At 36.6% G+C, this 19479-nt stretch overlaps 2 protein-coding genes across 14 annotated transcripts in view; both read left to right on the top strand.

Moving 5' to 3' along the window:
• The window catches only part of LOC143034179 (galactoside alpha-(1,2)-fucosyltransferase 1-like), a 25578-nt gene extending 16039 nt beyond the window's left edge, over window positions 1–9539 (top strand). The window contains exons 3-6 of the mRNA XM_076200126.1: window positions 7406–7495; window positions 8191–8309; window positions 8421–8690; window positions 8795–9539. Of these exons, the coding sequence (XP_076056241.1) occupies window positions 7406–7495; window positions 8191–8309; window positions 8421–8690; window positions 8795–9113 (798 nt within the window). The 3' untranslated portion in view covers window positions 9114–9539. The remainder of the gene's footprint in view (window positions 1–7405; window positions 7496–8190; window positions 8310–8420; window positions 8691–8794) is intronic.
• A 4279-nt stretch (window positions 9540–13818) lies between these two features.
• The window catches only part of Gem2 (Gemin 2), a 47842-nt gene continuing 42181 nt past the window's right edge, over window positions 13819–19479 (top strand). Inside the window, exons 1-3 of one of the 13 annotated variants that reach the window (XM_076212688.1) lie at window positions 13821–13956; window positions 16002–16125; window positions 16235–16334. The gene's annotated coding sequence lies outside the window, so the exon portion shown is untranslated. Of the gene's footprint in view, window positions 13957–14178; window positions 14286–14478; window positions 14536–15968; window positions 16126–16234; window positions 16335–19479 lie in introns of those variants that run through there. The other 12 variants (XM_076212678.1, XM_076212631.1, XM_076212669.1 and 9 more) reach the window with 12 other exon arrangements.

Below are 19479 nucleotides of genomic sequence, written 5' to 3'. Positions count from 1 at the left end.
TGTCGCCCTTGTTTGGAAGCGACCAGCCTGAAACAAGTGGTAGGGACAAGGTATGGGAGGTTTTTCACAAAGGGAGTCAGAACACACCATTGAGTTTGTCGTGGTATGATTCCCTTGGGCACATTTGGAATGAGCACTTCCGTACTCTGTGCCGGCGGCTGGTGGTGTTCTCGTCGGAATGTACCTGTCAGAAGATAGATCGCTGCGGTGTATTTACCCTTACTCACCCTTGGAATGAACACTTCCGTGCTCAGTGCTAACGGCTGGTACTATTCCTTAGAGAACAGCTATCTTCCACAACAATAGCTAGGGTATCTAAAGTCAATCCTATGACTGATCTCTGTTTATTGAAAATGTTGATGATACTATCTACATCAATGGTGGCGAAATTCTTGATTCTTTGTTTTTAGTCTACAATAATTTAAAATCTTTATACAATACATATATATTCCTGTTACAGAATATAGAGGAATATATTTTATTTTAATTCCAAAAAATATAGTTCCTGGAGTGAATATCTATATATGTATATATATATATATATATATATATATATATATATATATATATATATATATATATGGTTAATTCAAGTGAATAGCTTGGATATTTTAAATTAATTTTATATCTGATCTCTGCTTATGGCAAATGTCGATGATACTATTTTAAAAAGTGGTGGCGAAATTCCCGATTCTTCGTTTTCAGTATACAATAATTTAGATCCTTCTACAATACATATATATCCTTGTTACAGAATATAGAGAAATAATTCTTATTTTACTTACAAAATAAATAACGTTGCTGGAGTGAATATATATGTATATATATTTGTATGAATACGAATTAATCAAATGCGTGTCGTCCTAAGGGGTGACCATAGTTTTGTTCTGTGCTTAGTGGTCACGAGTTTTAATGGGGAAACTCCACGTGTTGGCTACAGAATAGTACAACATTTTACATTTTTTCTCTACTTGATTTGCCTCCTCTTCCTCTCTTTATTTCTTTCTAAAACATCTTTTTATTACTTTCAAAAATTTCTGTCGTACTCTTACCCCATTTCGCATATGCTCTCCTCTTTGCCTTCTTTACCTTGTGCTTTACTTCTCTTTTCTTTTCTTTGTACCTCTCATATGACTCCCTCGTCCTATTTTGTAACCAATCTGTGAAAGCTCGCTTCTTCTCTTCTACAACCTTCTTTGTTTCCCCATCCCACCATTCATTAGCCTTCCTTCTATTTCCTCCTTTCCTTCTTGTTGCACACACCATTGTGCACACTTTATGACTCCCTCCCTAAACCATCCCCATTCCTCCTCCACTACTAGCTCTACTCTATCCTTCACTCCCTCTCACTCCTCTCTCAGCTCCTTCTTGTACTCCTTCTTCTTTTCCTTTTCACATAAAGAGTTCACTCTAAGCACCTCCCTACCTTTTGTCCTTTTCCTCTTTCTCCATCTATCCTCCACTATCAATTTACCTTCCACCAAAAAATGATCTGATATTCCCCCACTCTCTTCCCTTAGCACATGTACATCCTTAACTCTTCCTATTATACTCCTATCTACCACTACATAGTCCATTAACGCTCTATCTACCACCCTTCCATCCACCACCCTCTCCCATGTGTACTTATGCTTGACTTTCTTCCGAAACACTGTATTTGCTATCATCAAATGACAAAATCTTTGGTGATAAGTAAAACTGTTTATGCGATTATTATAGATTTAATATATATATATATATATATATATATATATATATATATACATACATATATATAGACATATATATACATATACATACATATATATATATATATATATATATATATATTATACATGGGGATTGTTGAAAAGTAATATTATTTACATGAGATATTTGCACAGAGAAGTGAGTCATGTAAAATGTAAAGGTAACCTTCTACGTTAGGTTACGTCGCTACTTAGTAATAGCATAGAAGGAAGAACATTTACCTGTAAGAAAAGAACCGGAAAGAAAAGAATGACAGAACGCAAAAAGAAATAGTACAAAGAATAATGGGGAACAAGGAAGGCATACATGAAGACATCAAATACCAGTCCTATGAGAAGTTTAGGATCACGAATTCAGATTTTATGGACTTAGAATAAAGTTAGTTTGAAAAATTCAAACATATGTCTCACAACTTCAAAACAGAACAATTGATTAAAGGAAATTATCAGCTGAAAAAGAATAACAATATTTTGAATACAATTAAGAAAAAACACATATTTTTGTAATTGAGATGATCAAAATTCTGTTCGGCTCATGCCAAAACACCGCAGTAGGTATCGAACGAATAATTAATAACTCCTAATCACACACACACACACACACACACACACACACACACACACACACACACACACACACACACACACACACACACACACACACACACACACACACACACACACACACACACACACACACACACACTTCAACGAATGGACGGCTTAGAAGACGTTCTGAAGAAAAGTGAAGTCTGTGGATCCCAACGCAAAGAGAAGTGCCTAGTGTTTTTGCAGGGTGGGGGGGAAATTGCTCGTGGAGTAGTGGGAACGTAGGGAAAGAGGAAAAGGGGAGGGATTACTGAGGGAAATGGAAGGAAATGAGGAGGGAGTAGACTTTGCCCAGCCAGACAAGCGGAAGGTAAACAAAAGACTTAGCGAGGATCAAATGTCTAATAAAAATGTAAAGATTAGAAGTATAGAGAGGAGCAATACAGAAGAAAGTGACGAGAATATGTTCCAGGGATTTAAAGAGGGTGGGGGGGACACAACCCCCCCCCCCGACTGATAAGACTAGAGGAGAGAGTTGATAAGGTGATCGAGGACTTGGAGCGTAAGTTAGGTAACGTAGACTCCATTTTCCAAAGAATTGAAAGGTTGGAACAACTAGAGAAGGCTAACAGAAACTTAACTGAAGAAATAGAGGACCTAAAAAGACAGTTAGGAAATGTAAAGGAGGAGAATGAGAAATTGAATAAGAATAGTAATGAAAACAGAGAGACAATAGCTACAGAAGCTAAAAATTGGAGAATAACTCAAGAAGGGAATAAGGTTTCATTCACTGACATAGTCAAACAGCAATTGAAAGAACATAATGAAGACTCAGTTATTAAAGTGATGAGACAGAAGGAGAATATAGTAAGAGAATTAGCTGACAAAAAGAAATGTATAATTATATTAGGAATGGAAGAGAAACATAACCCAGATAGAACCGCAAGAATCAAGGAGGAAAATGAAAGAGTAAGCAGTTTATTAAAATTAGTCCAGGAAGATGAACCAGAAATTATAAAGGAAATTGAGGAAAAATTCAGACTCGGAAAATATAGTACAGATAAGACCAGACCAATTAAGATTAAATTCAGGTCACAAACAACAGCAGAGAAAATTCTATCCAAGACAGGGAAACTAGCAACAAATGATCAATATAAAAAGGTATGGATAAAAAGAGAAATGAATAAGGAGGAAAGAGAGGCAGAAAAGCAGAAAAGAATTGAAGCTAAGGCAAAAAACGAGGAAAGAACGGAGTCAGAGAAAGAGAGATTCTATTGGAGAGTAGTGAACATGAAAATAAAGCAGTTCGACATACTAAAGAAAAACATAAGGGAAACAGAGAATACAATGGAAGTGGCAGAAAACTAAGAGTGTCTTACACAAATATAGATGGATTGATAACAGGATTGAATGAACTGAATGATTATTTGAAAGAAAAAGAACCGGACATAATGGGAATTGTAGAAACAAAATTAAAAGGCCCACTACCACCCAACAGTGTAGGACATGATACATACAATTATTGGATTAGAAACAGAGAGAAAAAACAAGGGGGTGGAGTTATGTTCCTGACTAAGAAGGATATAAACGTGAAAGGTGTCATATATGGAAAGAATACAGTAGAGATGATTATGATAGAAGTGGAAGACCGAGATAAGAAGAGCAGAAAATTTGTGATCAATTATGTGCCTCCGAAAACAGCCTCATGGGAGGAGAGTGAACATAAAAGTATGTTAGAGGACACAAAGATAGCATTAACTAAAATAATGGAAGACGGAGGAAGAATAGTTATGATGGGCGACTTTAATTGCAAAGAAATCTGCTGGGAAGAAATGTCAGTAAAGAGTGGTGATGACTCATGGGGAAATGCTCTACTTGAGATGATTACTGACCATTCAATGACACAATGGATACAAGAGAACACTAGGTATAGAAATGAAGAAGAACCATCGAGGCTAGACTTAATAATTACATCTGAACCTAGAATAGTGGACAAGATTGAATATAAAACACCAATAGGTAAAAGTGACCACATATTGATTGAACTGGAACTTAATGAAGAAAAATATATGAAAAGAAATGAACAATATAGAAAAGGAAGAATGATGTATGAAAAAACAAACTTTGATAAAATAAGAGAATTCTTCCAACAAGAAAACTGGGAAGAAATATACAAAGAAGAAACAACAGTGGAAGAGAAATGGAATATTTTAACAAAAATTTACAAAAAAGGAGTGGAAAAGTATGTCCCAAGACAAAAACAAGAAAAAGAATATGTAAAATGCTGGTACAACAAAAGTTGTAGGGAGTTAAAGGACAAAAGAGACAAAGCCTGGAACAGATGGAAAAAAGACAGAAGACCTGAAAAATGGAAAATATATACTGGTTATAGAAATGAATATGTACAAAAGTGCAGAGAGGAAAAAAGAAAATATGAAAAAGATGTTATAGAAAAGTGTAAAGATCAACCAAAACTATTCTACAGATTTGTAAACAATAAACTGAAAAACAAACAAGACTTAGAGAAATTAAGACAAGGAGGAGTTGAATACACTGAGGAAATGGAAATGGCAGAAATTATGAACAAACATTTTAAATCAGTGTTTACAAGGGAAAATATACAACCTGAAGAGATTGAGTGGAAGGAAAAAGTCCCCCCTATGGAAGAAATAGAAGTAACAAAGAATGAAATATTGACACACTTGGGTAATTTTGATGTCAGAAAATCGCATGGGCCAGATGAAATAGCAAACTGGATTCTGAAAGAATGCAGGAATGAACTGGCAGACAAAATACATAGCATAATAAGCAGTTCCTTAAAAGAAGGAAAAGTTCCAGAAGATTGGAAAAAAGCAAATATAGTACCTATATATAAAGGAGGAAATAAAGAAGAACCTACCAACTATAGACCAGTCTCTCTAACAAGTACAATAGCAAAAATATGTGAAAGAATTATCAAAAGTAGATGGGTAAAATACTTGGAAAAAAACAACGTACTAAATCCAAGGCAATTTGGATTCAGACAAGGACGATCATGCGTCACCAATTTAATATGTTTCTATTCAAGGCTAATAGATATAATACAAGAAAGAGATGGATGGGCTGATTGTGCATTTCTAGACCTAAAAAAAGCTTTTGACAAAGTACCACATAAGAAGTTGCTTAAGAAATTAGAATATGAAGGAGGAATACAAGGTAAATTGCTAAATTGGATGGAAGACTTTTTGCAAGAAAGAAAAATGAGAGTAGTGATAAGAGATCAGCACTCAAAATGGAATGAAGTAATAAGCGGTGTCCCGCAGGGAACAGTTCTGGCCCCAATAATGTTTGCTATATATATTAATGATATGGATGAAGGAATTGAAAGCTATATGAGCTTCTTTGCAGATGATGCAAAATTACTGAAAAGAGTGAAAACTGAAGAAGATTGCGAATCACTACAGAGAGATCTAAATAAAGTACAAGAATGGAGTAGGAAGTGGGAGATGGAGTTCAATACAAAAAAGTGTAGTATAATGGAATTTGGAAAAAGCAAAAACAGAATAACAGGATCATATAATTTGGGAAAAGAAGGAATAAAAAAAGTAGAAAATGAGAAGGACCTGGGAGTCATTGTTATGAATAATATGTCACCTGAGAAACATATAAATAAGATTTTTGGAGAAACTTATAATTTAATAAGAACAATCAAAGTGGCATTTACATACCTGGATGAAGAAATGGTGAGGAAAATCCTAATCACCCTGATAAGACCAAGATTGGAATATGCAGCAACGATATGGTCACCAAGTACAAAAAAATGTATAAAAAAACTTGAAAGAATACAAAGAGCAATTACAAAACTGGCACCAACACTCTCAAAACTATCATATGAAGAGAGACTACAAAAACTTAAACTACAGACACTAGAGCAAAGAAGAGAGAGAGGAGATTTGATAGCTATTTACAGAATCATGAAAGGCATAGAAATTACTGATAGAGAGAATCTGATAAAATGGGATGACAGAAATACAAGAGGACACGGAAAGAAAATAAAAAAAGACAGCTATAGAAGAGATTTGAAAAAGAACAGCTTTCCTCACAGAGCAATAGACAGTTGGAACAAGTTAGATGAGAAAGTGGTGTGTGCAAAAACAATACATGAATTTAAAAATAGTTTAGATAAAATGAGATATGAAGACGGGACCCCACGAGCATAGCTCCCCTTCCCGTAAAATACAACTAGGTAAATACAACTAGGTAAATACACACACACACACACACACACACACACATATATATATATATATATATATATATATATATATATATATATATTTTTTTTTTTTTTTTTTTTTTTTTTTTTGAAAAACAGACATGATGATGCGGTAAGCTGAATATAAGAATATTTACAAAAAATCGATTAGACAGGCGCCCAAGAGTGGTATGTTGGTTTGGAGTCGAAGGGTCGGATCAGCACGAGGGTAAAAGTGAGAAAAGGGTGATTAGTTCAGAAAACACTTATAACGAAACTGACCGGGGAGCGAGGAGAGGACGATCAGTCCAGAGAGTATCCTTTGCAAACTGACCGAAGAGTAAGGACATGAAGATCAGTCCAGAGTGTAGCCTTGGTAAACTGGCCGAGGAGTGAGGAGAGAGTGCCCAGTCCAGGGATCATTGTGAATCGGCCGAGGAGTGAGGATAAGACGACCAGTCCAGAATGTAACCCTTCTGGTCTGGTTGAAGAATGAGGAGAAGATGACCATTCCAGATTGTAGCCCTTATGAATTGGCTGAGCAGTGAGGAAAGAGTACCCAGTCCAGAGAGTAGCCCTTGTGAAGTGGCCGTGGAATGAAGAGAAAATAACCAGTCTAAAGGGTGACCCTGGTAAACAGAACTAGGATTTTATTGGCTGGCATGGTGACGTAACGCACGTGTGGGAAGGCGATTGGTTGGTACAGCGTCACGGAATTGAGTCGTCGGCGCTTCGCGCCTAGACCAAGGCGTGGCACTGTACCACATTTCACATATAGTTCTGGAGTTGAATGCGATTTTTTCATGATATCATAGTATCTTGGGGACTCAGTGTGATAACTAATGGTGACCCGTTCATTCTCTCTTTTTTCCAGGTTGGGGTGAGGAAGGACATGTATGACTACTTGAGGGCGATCTTCCCGAACTTCCTACTACCGTTTCTCCCTGAGGAGTGCATGAATAGGGTGAGGGTCCATAAAAACTACTCAGGGTCGTACTTTTAAACCTTTCACCAGTCATGGTGAAAGGTTTCTGCCATTACAAATTAAGATGTGGTCTGTGTGTCTAGTTAAGAGCTGGGTTTCTGGCTTACCTATCAAATTTATTGATAATTTTCATAGGTGTAGAAAATGTTCGTCAGGGTTGGAGAGCGGTCTCAAAAGTACAACCCTTATCCTCTCACACGGCATCCACTATTACATATGCTTAGGTTCAACAGAAGACTGGTCATCTGGAGTTCCTAGGCCCTTTAGGTGCCACAAGTAAAACTACAAACCAAAAATGTACTGATAGTGGGTGCTTCACGATATAACTAGTGCTGAAATAGTCTCTAGGAGGCTAAAGAACAGCACTATATAAAGATAGGATACATAGGGAATATGCGTAGAATCCTTGGCCTAAACAGAGGAGGGATGTGGAGAACATTTTCCGATTGTATATCTTTGAGTTTATATTGGAAGTATTGTCTACTAGATTTGTTACATATCAGACATCTACTCTTTATCCTATCTACATGAATATTGTACAGTACAGCTTCTCTCTCCCAATCAATCAGATGAAAGTTATCACTGCCTTATCATGTGTACATTCAATCGACTGATTTTGAACACACCGGATTCTAATCCTAGTAACTCCTTTCCTTTGTTCTAAATGCAAACAGACTGGTATCCGGAGTATGAGAATTGATATTGCCGAGAACTATGTGGCCCTGAATGGTCTAGATAAAAACATAAATATTGGTTCGTACCCCTGTCACCCTGCCTATTTTATGCAATATAGGTTGGTAGAATTGTTGTCTTTTACTTTGAAATTAACTTGTTTATCATGTTTTTCTCGCCAACTATCAATACGCTCTACTTATTCTAATTGTCTCCTTGTTTCACCTCGAAGGAACCTCTTGAGATTTATCTACCGATTCCAGCCCCTGGTCCAACAATCAGCAGAGAGATACAGAGACCTACTTTTGGAGAGGTGGAGGAAGCAGATGGAGGAAGCGTCCCTTGCAGACAAGACTATTCAGGGTCCTGGTGCCGAACGGCCTGTGGTCATTGGAGTTCACATAAGAAGGAGTAATTACATAAATCATATGAAAATGAGGCATGGTTCTAAAGCGATGGAACCCATATTTTTCCATGACGCCTTTGCTTTTGCCAGAAAAAGGTGAGCAGGGTCTCCATCCTGTTTAATTAATTCCCCATTTTTTAGGAACGTTTTTATTACCTTTTTTCTGTTATTAAACGTGGTTTTGTTCTTCCTCTCCTCAGGTATGGCAAAGTGGCCTTCATCGTGGTGTCGGACGACCTGCCTTGGTGCCGCGAGAACGTGCTCTGGCGTCATCCGGACGCAGTGGCCCTTGATAAACCCATATCGAGGGACGAAGACCTCGCACTTATGGCTCTGTCTGACCACTTGATATATGGCCTTGGTACTTATGGTTTCTTTGGAGGACTACTGGCAAAGGGGGATATCATCTATGCTACCAACGTATCCTACGACTTAAGACGACCCTATGAAGTTGAAACTTGGGTGGCTGAGGCTCACCACGAAAACCTGATTCCTCTTCACTATCGGAAACCATACTAGAGTCTGACAGACGGAGAATTTTCAGTTTACCCATGTTACAAAATATTCCCGTTTTGGATTTTCTTTGCAACCGAATCAGGTTGAGTCTAGTGTGGGCACAATGGAAGAACAATATTACATGAAATGATCGCAAGATCTGGCCATCTTTATATGTATAATAACAAAATCAACAATAACTCATATAACTGAAATAACAAAGGTCTGACTGGGGGTCACGTGAGATAGTTGTTCCCGGGAAAGGAAGAGACGAGGCGACGGAGAGAGTGCCCCTGGTATGAATGAACATCTGTATGCATATGTGCTTGTCATATATCTGTCCATGACAGCAGTCAACTATTTCTGACTTTTCTGACCATCGAGTCAGATCAACTACCACACAACTCCACAATGCATAAACGCACAAATATGCTTGTGGGTAAGAATGCATAACACCCATGATAAACCATTACTTCCATTCAACAGTTTTCATGTTTGATGAGGTTTGTAGATTTCTTTGAAATAAAATCTATCTATCGACAACTCTTTCGTTAATTAGGCCGAGAACATGGCCTCCTTGTCGGAAGTATATGCTCACTCGATCTGGTATATATCTATTGAATGAAACTCATCTGATTTGTGTGACGCAATGAGCAATGTTCCCCAGGGATCTTTGCTTGGCCCAGTTCTCTTTGTTATATAAATTATATGGATGTTGCCAAAACCTCTGGTACCGACTCCTACGACTTATCTCGTTCTTTCGATGTCGACCAAAAGCTCTCTCGGTGCTTTAGTAGAACACTTAATGTTAATCTGGCATGCCTAGCATTGATAAAGTTATTTCATCCTTGTCCATAGGTAAAATAACTTCAATACGGTCAATAGATATCTATTGTGCGTGGGTCCTTGGACATCCTTTCATGAATTAAAGTAGCCAGATAATTACAAACACTAATCTGACCCTAATACCGTATTACGAGAGAGTAACTATAATGACCAAAGGGTGATCTCACTATACTGTAGATACATCATTAAAGTCACGCTCCACACAATGTAGTGTTTGCAGACACATGCGAGAATATTACTCTGTTACACATGACTTCTGCCTGCAGACGACCAACAACCAAAGTGTTCTTTGTGTCTGCCTTCTGCAGTCGCTGTAAACAACATTCTTGTATGTCCATGTGGACAAAGCTAAGCTACAACCGAGACCGTCAACTTTGCAGTGCAGTAGGAGTCGCAAGTAGCTGCTGAATTAAACTAATCTTAATTTGTTTATAGTTTTTAGGAAATAGGAATTCTTAGTGCCCTAAAATGTTCCACTGGTGGACAAAACGAATTCTTTCAGACTGGATCGCTACATCATTCTTGACTTTGACTTTGGTATAAGTAACTAAACATTTACTTGCAATAATCATATCATGAGTTTTTTTCTTAAAGGGTATATTTCCCTCTGTTGTTTATAGACATAGACCATATGGAATTTGAACTGATGAATTCGATTTGTATTATCAAATCAAACGTCGCCATCCCACTTGCCTTGGGTGGCAGTTACGTGGACACGTAAAGCAATAATCGTTACAACTTTCAGGAAAATAGATATATACCAGATCGAGTGAGCATATACTTCCGACAAGGAGGCCATGTTCTCGGCCTAATTAACGAAAGAGTTGTCGGGAGAACATACAACCTGAAGAGATTGAATGGAAAGAGAAAGTCCCCCCAATGGAAGAAATAGAAGTAACAAAGAATGAAATATTAACACACTTGAGTAATCTTGATGTCAGAAAATCGCATGGACCAGATGAAATAGCAAACTGGATTCTGAAAGAATGCAGGAATGAACTGGCAGACAAAATACATAGCATACTAAACAGTTCCTTTAAAGAAGGAAAAGTTCCAGAAGATTGGAAAAAAGCAAATATAGTACCTATATATAAAGGAGGAAATAAAGAAGACCCTACAAACTATAGACCAGTCTCTCTAACAAGTACAATAGCAAAAATTTGTGAAAGAATTATCAAAAGTAGATGGGTAAAATATTTAGAAAAACAAAAACAAAATGTTAAATCCAAGGCAATTTGGATTCAGACAAGGACGATCATGCGTCACCAATTTAATATGTTTCTATTCAAGGCTAATAGATATAATACAAGAAAGAGATGGATGGGCGAACTGTGCATTTCTAGACTTAAAGAAAGCGTTTGACAAAGTACCACATAAGAAGTTGCTTAAGAAATTAGAAACTGAAGGAGGAATACAGGGAAAACTGCTAAATTGGATGGAAGACTTTTTGCAAGAAAGAAAAATGAGAGTAGTGATAAGAGACCAGCACTCAAAATGGGATGAAGTAATAAGCGGTGTTCCACAGGGAACAGTACTGGCCCCAATAATGTTTGCTATATATATTAATGATATGGATGAAGGAATTGAAATCTATATGAGCTTCTTTGCAGATGATGCAAAACTACTAAAAAGAGTGAAAACAGAAGAAGATTGTGAATCACTATAGAGAGATCTATATAAAGTACAGGAATGGAGTAGGAAGTGGGAGATGGAGTTCAATACAAAAAAGTGTAGTATAATGGAATTTGGAAAAAGCAAAAACAGAATAACAGAAGCATATAATTTGGGAGAAGAAGGAATAAAAAAAATAGAAAATGAGAAGGACCTGGGAGTCATTGTTATGAATAATATGTCACCTGAGAAACATATAAATAAGATTTTTGGAGAAACTTATAATTTAATAAGAACAATCAAAGTTGCATTTACATACCTGGATGAAGAAATGGTGAAGAAAATCCTAATCACCCTGATAAGACCAAGATTGGAATATGCAGCAACGATATGGTCACCAAGTACAAAAAAATGTATAAAAGAACTTGAAAGAATACAAAGAGCAATTACAAAATTGGCACCAACACTCACAAAACTATCATATGTAGAGAGACTAGAAAAACTTGAACTACAGACACTAGAGCAAAGAAGAGAGAGAGGAGATTTGATAGCTATTTACAGAATCATGAAAGGCATGGAAATTACTGACAGAGAGAATCTGATAAAATGGGATGACAGAAATACAAGAGGACACGGAAAGAAAATAAAAAAAGACAGCTATAGAAGAGATTTGAAAAAGAACAGCTTTCCTCACAGTGTAATAGACAGTTGGAACAAGTTAGGTGATAAAGTGGTGTGTGCAAAAACAATACATGAATTTAAAAATAGTTTAGATAAAATGAGATATGAAGACGGGACCCCACGAGCATAGCTCCCCTTCCCGTAAAATACAACTAGGTAAATACAACTAGGTAGGTAAATACACACACACACGTACACATATATATGTATATATATATATATATATATATATATATATATATATATATATAATTAATTTTTTTACAAGGGATACCATCAATACTGTTACCTAGAATATTTGGGAGAAAGGTTAAAACATCTTTAATTGGGACATGTGTAAAAAGCTCAGTGACATCGAAACTAACTAATTTGTAAGGATTATCAATGTTAAGAGATTTAATCTTTTGAATCAAGTCTTCACTATTTTGAATAAATGAGTTGGAAATAGTGCCTACCAATGGAGAAAGCTTTGTCACAAGCCACTTAGAAAGCTTGTAGCTTACAGAGCCTACAGAACTGATGATGGGCCTAGTGGGGTGAATTGGTTTGTGAGTTTTAATAAGCCCATACAAATAAGGTGTTGAAGGATTTTGTGTAGAGAAATGTTTAATCAAATCTTCTCTGCCTTTAAGTAAAGTTCTTAATTCTTTATGGAAATTCTTATCAACCGAGTCACTAGGATTTTTGTGAAGTTCAGAATAAGTGTTTATATATATATATATATATATACATATAAATATATATATATATAAATATACATATATATATATATATATATATATATACATATATATATATATATATATATATATATATATATATATATATATATATACATATTCTGTATATTTCCCTTTACATTTTGCCTATAGCACCGGTAGGCATGTAGGGTAGGTTAGTGCTTCCTTCGCCCGTTCGTGATGCAGGCAGGATTTTTATAGTGACGACGTTACAAAACTTGAGTTGTGACTACACACCATAGTAGGATGAAATTTGTTTAAAGATTTAAGTCATAAAGGCGACTCGAACTTGGGACGTCACTACTACCTCACGAGTCTTTTACCGGTAAAGTACCGGTAATTCCGGTAACGGCATTGTTGTTTACAGGTAATTCCGGTATTGAAATTAGCGGTATTTGCTCAGCACTATGTTGTACAGCTATTTCCATAAACCTACTTTCAGCATTTTTGAGTCTATTAACATATTCTAAAAGCATCTGTTTATTTTCTATAGTGTCTAATACTATCAGTAAGGGTCTTGTACTGCCCTCTTTTCTAGCTCCTATCCTATAAATTTTCTTGTTATGTTGTCCAGATATGTCTGGTAACTATAGAGATCCATAGCAAAGATCTATTATAAATTTCAAGTCATTTTCTTCTCTTTTCTTGCTATCTGTGTTGGAACTTTCTTCAATTCTATGTAGGCTACTACTACTATAGTTTGTTCCTCCTAAGCTCTCCATCTCCTAGATCAAATCTAAGCTTTCTCTCCAATTCTACCTCGTTCTTTGATGAAGTATCAGTGCTCCCTGACATGTAAATAAGCATGGCTCAAATATTTGGTTTTATTGGTGTGAAAATTTGCGTTCCACTCTATTAAACGGTGCTCGTAGTTTTACGTTCGTTTGCAATAGGTTATGGTTATTTGTAGACTGCTATTTCGTTTTCTTTAATACATGAATCGTTAAAGAAAACGACTACACTATCACGTCAGAACCAGCTACAGAGAAGTAATTAATTACTATTATTTTGTATATATTGCATTTCATGGAAGGTTAATTTAACATCGTTGTAATAATCATTCGTTTTATTTGGCATTCAATTAACAAAAGCTGTACAAAATAAGTAATTCGAATATCAAAATGCATTGGATATTTTCTTAATTAGTCAGTTGAAAATACTATAACGTCCCTAACACGAAATTTCCTGTTTTGAATTAAAGATATGACCGCTAGGCGTATGATAAGTCCGATATTCATATTGTAAACTAAGTTTTCATGTGTAAAGGGGATACACGGGCAAATTTTGCATGAGTACAGCACATTAGTTACGTCCCGTTGTAAGTGCATTTTGCTTAAACTTAACCAAACATGATTTTTTATTAAGTTCGGCGTTCTCAACGTAGAGTATCTGGTCTCTTGACTTCATTAAACCACTCTCTATATATGAATATAAAGTATAAGATATAGCTTAACCTAGTCTAACCCCTCACCCCTTCCCCCTCCCCACAACAAATTCTGACTACTTTCTGCCCACCAGGGATTGGGGCTTCTGACGAGTTCCTTCGGAGTATAGAGGGTGGACTAGGGGTAAATATTGTGTTAATATAAGTCTTCAAGTGCCAGTTCTTAAACGAGATTGTTATATTCATATTGGCTTCCCTCTTCACGTCATGTCAGCCACAGTCAAGTCTATACCTTCCTTCTCTTTTTTCACCACCTGCAGACTCCATGTGTTCTGCCATTGCAATAACAAGCATGGCCTTAGCAATAAGTGCCTTCTGCTGTCTTGTGTACATGGAAGTAGACATATCAAAGAGAAAGAATATGTGTTTTGTCAATCAGCTGATCACAAAAACAATGAGACCCTGTTTGTAAATGGAAGCATAGCTCGTACTGTGTAATTAGTTTTGTGAGATGCTCATCGAAATTTTCAGAATGTTCCGTACTGAGTTAAACTAAAACGTGCATGTGTAATACCACCTTAAAACAAAAAACCTAGTGTAGGTTAGGATAGGTATTGCTAAGAATTGGCTCAGACTTTCAAGATCTGAACTGTAAACAAAACAGATTTTAAAGTTATTTAGATATCCCTAGTAAGTTATTAATTGTACCTGTGACTCAGTCTATATTCTTTACAGTTGTTGATTGATTCATTTTTTGTGTTGTCCTCGGCATTTGTAATTGTCCGTTATTTTGAACTATGTTTTTTTCATTATCTGCACTCCATGTATATTGATTCAATCATCAGTGCCAAGTAAAATTCAATTCAATTCAATTTATATTGGTTATGGGCTTGAATTGCTTGTAAAATTATTTTGTTTAATGTTATATATGTTAAGGACAATTTTTTAACATACAGTATGTAACATTAAAAGACAAATATGGTCTTATTGAATTATCCCTGGTATCTTATTTTGTTATATTTTTTTTAGAAGTGCACACCTATACGGTATAGCATTAGAAAATTAGATAAAGATTTTTGTTGGCGGAAATCAATATCAGAAAATGTTACCAAAACCTATGCTGAAACGAATGGAATCACTTCGACTCCTTTAGATGTCACCTTTGTTTTGTTAGATTCAGAGGTCAGAGATGGTGACCCTGATGATCTCTTGAATTACAGGTACCACAATACTAAATGCAGGTCAGGTAAGTAGTTTGGGTTGGGTTTGGTTAGGTTAGGTTAGAATAGTCAAATTTATCATACATGTACTTAAATTTCTTCGGCCTCCACCTCTACCAAAACAAAGATGGTGTCTCAAGCAACCGAAGTGGCAATGTTTGTTTGTTTATAGCTTTAAGCAACCTTTTCTATTATTAATTTCCACCAAGAATAACTTATATGACATTGATGTATTATAATTTACAAAGTTATTATTTAATTTTCTATTGCTATATTGTGTAGGTGTGCACTTCTAAAAGTTTACCATTATTTTATTACTAACTTGGCCCATTGCCAATGTGGCCCATCCATACCAACTGTGCTTCTTTGCTTCCTTTACCTATCTTGGATTGTTTAGTCATGGATCACCTAGTACTTCTATACTCCATAGAACTACAAGGAGAGCAAAGCATATCACACAGTTACTCATCACAGTAGATGTCCTGGAAGAGGCCTTTATTGAGCCTGTACATCTAACTTGGGACTCTGCTACTATCGTGGCAGCAGTGGCATTGGTAAGTGTGGGAATTTTTTGATATAATATCTTTGCCTTATAATTGAAATATAGCTCCTGACCCTTCAATGCGTTGTCCAAGTTGTATTCGAATTCTTTAACTCTTTCAGATGCTATCACACTAGGGGCCAGGAGATTCCAATTATAATTATTGACCACCCTGTTAAAGGAGTTCTTACTCTTATTTAGCCTCAGCATTTTCTTAAAAAGGTAAATTTTGTAAATTATAGTTCATCCACATTGTATATGTTTTTCTTGGCAGAAATCAATAACAGAAAAGGTTGCTAAAAGCTATACACGTCCAAATGTAGCTGCTGGGGCTGCTTGAGCTGTCTTCTTTGTTTTGATAGATGCGTTGGTCGAAGAAATTAAAGTATAACTTCATCTATTCTATTCTAACCTAACCTACCTAAACTAACCTGCATTTAGTAATGTGATATCTGTAATTCTATGGGTCATCAGGGTCATTGTTGTCAAGGATGTTGATGGCCAATTTTGGTATCCAATTGGACTGCAGGGCATACAGGAGTTGCATAGCTTTAAGAAATGCATGAATCTCAGCTCTTTAGCACTGTTTTAAAGATATGTAGTGTAAGTGGTATAGAGGCCATATTGCAGGTCCTGTGGCTGCAGCTTCATTTGGTAGTGTATTTGCTTTTAGTGGGATTGGACAGACAACATGGTGTCTTGAACCTATGCAGCTTTGTTTGGCAGTGAAGGATAGAGTAGAACTAGGAGTGGAAGAGGAATGGGGATGGTTCAAGGAGAGAGTCATAAGATATGCAAAGATGGTGTGTGGAACAAAGAGGACAGGAGGAAATAGAAGGAAGGGTAGTGAGTGGTGGGATGAGGAAGCAAAGAAGGGTGTAGAAGAGAAGAAACAGGCTTTCATAGATTGGTTACAAATTAGGACAAGGGAATCATATAAGAGGTACAAAGTAAAGAGAAGAGAAAGCATAAGATAAAAGAGGCAGAGAGGAGAGCAAATGTGAAATGGGGTAAGAGTATGGCAGAATTTTGAAATTAATAGAATTTTTTTTTTTTTTTGAAAGAAATTAAGAGGAAGAGGAGGTGAAGAGATGATAAAAGAAGATGGAGAGATGATAATAGAAGAGAAGGCAGTGAGAGGAAGGTGGGCAGAGTATTTTAGGGAGTTGCTAAATGTGAAGAAGGATAGGGAGGGAAAGGTCGTTGCAGTGGGAAGCACTAAGAAAATGAGAGTGATGAGTGAGGAAAATGGAGGAGAAATGAGGAAAGATGAAGTGAAGACAGCTGTTAAGATGATGAGAGTAGGTATGGCACCTGGGGTGGATGGATGCCATGCAGAATGTCTGAAAAAAGGAGGTACAGTGATGGTGGACTGGCTGTTGAGATTATTTAATGTTTGTTTAAGAGAGGGTAGAGTGCCAGAGGACTGGAGGAGTGCCTATATAGTTCCACTTTACGAGGAAAAGGGGACAAGTGTGAGTGTAGTAGTTTCAGAGGGATCAGCTTGTTAAGTGTAGTTGGGAAGGCTTATGGGAGGATCTTGATTGAGAGGATTAGGAGAGGAACAGAGTTAGTAATTGGTAAGGAACAGTGTAGGTTTAGGACAGGTAGGGGTTGTATAGATTAGATTTTTGAGGTAAGACAGATATGTGAGAAAGCTATAGGAAAAGTTAAGGATGTTTTTTGGGGTTTTATGATGACAGTACCTTCCTGTCTACCCTGTCATTAGCCTTTTTCAGATCCATAAAAGCCCAACAAAACATCCTTACCTTTTTCTATAGCTTTCTCACATATCTGTCTTACCTCAAAAATCTGATCTGCACAACCCCTACCTGTCCTAAACCCACACAGTTCCTCACCAATTACTCCCTCTGTTCCTCTCCTAATTCTCTCAATCAAAACCTTCCCATGGGCCTTCCCAATTACACTTAAGCTGATCCCTCTGAAACTACTACACTCACACTTGTCCCCTTTTCCCTTGTAAAGTGGAACTATACAAACACTCCTTCAGTCCTCTGGTACTCTACCCTCTCTTAAACAAACATTAAATAACCTCATCAGCCAGTCCACCATCACTGTACCTCCTTTTTTCAGACATTCTGCATGACATCCATCCAACCCAGGTGCCTTACCTGCTCTCATCATCTTAACAACTGCCTTCACTTCATCTTTCTTTATTTCTCCTCCATTTTCCTCACTCACCATGGTCATTTTCTTATTGCTTCCCACTGAAGCTACCTTTCCCTTCCTGTCCTCCTTCACATTTAGCAACTCCTTAAAATACTCTGCCCATCTTCCTCTTACTGCCTTCCATTATCATCTCTCCATCTGCACCTTTTACCTATTCTTCTCTTACTTGATTTGCCTCCTCTTCCTCTCTTAATTTCTTTCCAAAACATCTTTTCATTATGAGGCGTGTTTTTTAAGTAAGTACCATTTTGAAGTAAAAATGAAACAAGTAGACTTTTCAAAACAATTTTATTTTTACATGAAGGTCTGTACCGTAATCTACTTTTCAACATAATTATGGAATCATCTGACTGTGTTTAAATTTGTGAGTATTTGAAATGCCTCCGATTGAGAATACCGCTGACTGTGAAACACATGCTGAGATTTGTTTTCTCACTGCTAAAGGTGTGAAAGCGGCTGAAATTCATCATCAGATCAGTGAAGTGTATGGGGAAAACATTATGAGTGATGGGATGGTGCAGAAATGGTTGAGAGCTTTAAGATGGCCGTACAAATGTGTATGATGAGGAACAAGTGAATGAGTGAAGGTCGTCCACTTTGTTCCTCATTATGCACATTTGTACAGCCATCTTTAAAAGCTCTCACCCATTTCCACACCATCCCATCACTCATAATGTTTTCTTCATACACTTCGCTGATCTGACGATGAATTTCAGCCGCTTTCACACCTTTAGCAGTAAGAAAATTAATAATAGCGCGTATCTCACAGATGGCGGCATTCTCAATTGGAGAAGGCATTTCAAACACTCACAAACTTAAACACGGTCAGATGATTCCATAATTATGTTGAAAATAATTTTTTTATGAAAAGTCTACTTGTTTTATTTTTATTTCAAAATGGTACACACTTAAAAAACATGCCTCATACTTTCAAAATTTTCTGTCAGACTCTTACCTTATTTTACATCTGCCCTCCTCTTTGCTTCTTTTATCATAGACTTTACTTCTCTTTTCTTTGTACCTCTTATATGATTTCCTCATCCTATTTTGTAACCAATCTTTGAAAGCTAGCTTCTCTTCTACAACCTTCTTTGCTTCCTCTTCCCACCACTCACTACCCTTCCTTTTATTTCCTCCCATCCTTGTTCCCCACACCATCTTTGTGCAACTTGTGACT

The sequence above is a fragment of the Oratosquilla oratoria genome, chromosome 2 (genome assembly GCF_046742065.1).
Source record: "Oratosquilla oratoria isolate Oo_2021 chromosome 2, ASM4674206v1, whole genome shotgun sequence".
NCBI classification, from domain to species: Eukaryota; Metazoa; Arthropoda; class Malacostraca; order Stomatopoda; family Squillidae; genus Oratosquilla; species Oratosquilla oratoria.
Note: the sequence above shows the minus strand (reverse complement) of the source record. Positions and strands in the feature narration are given on the sequence as shown.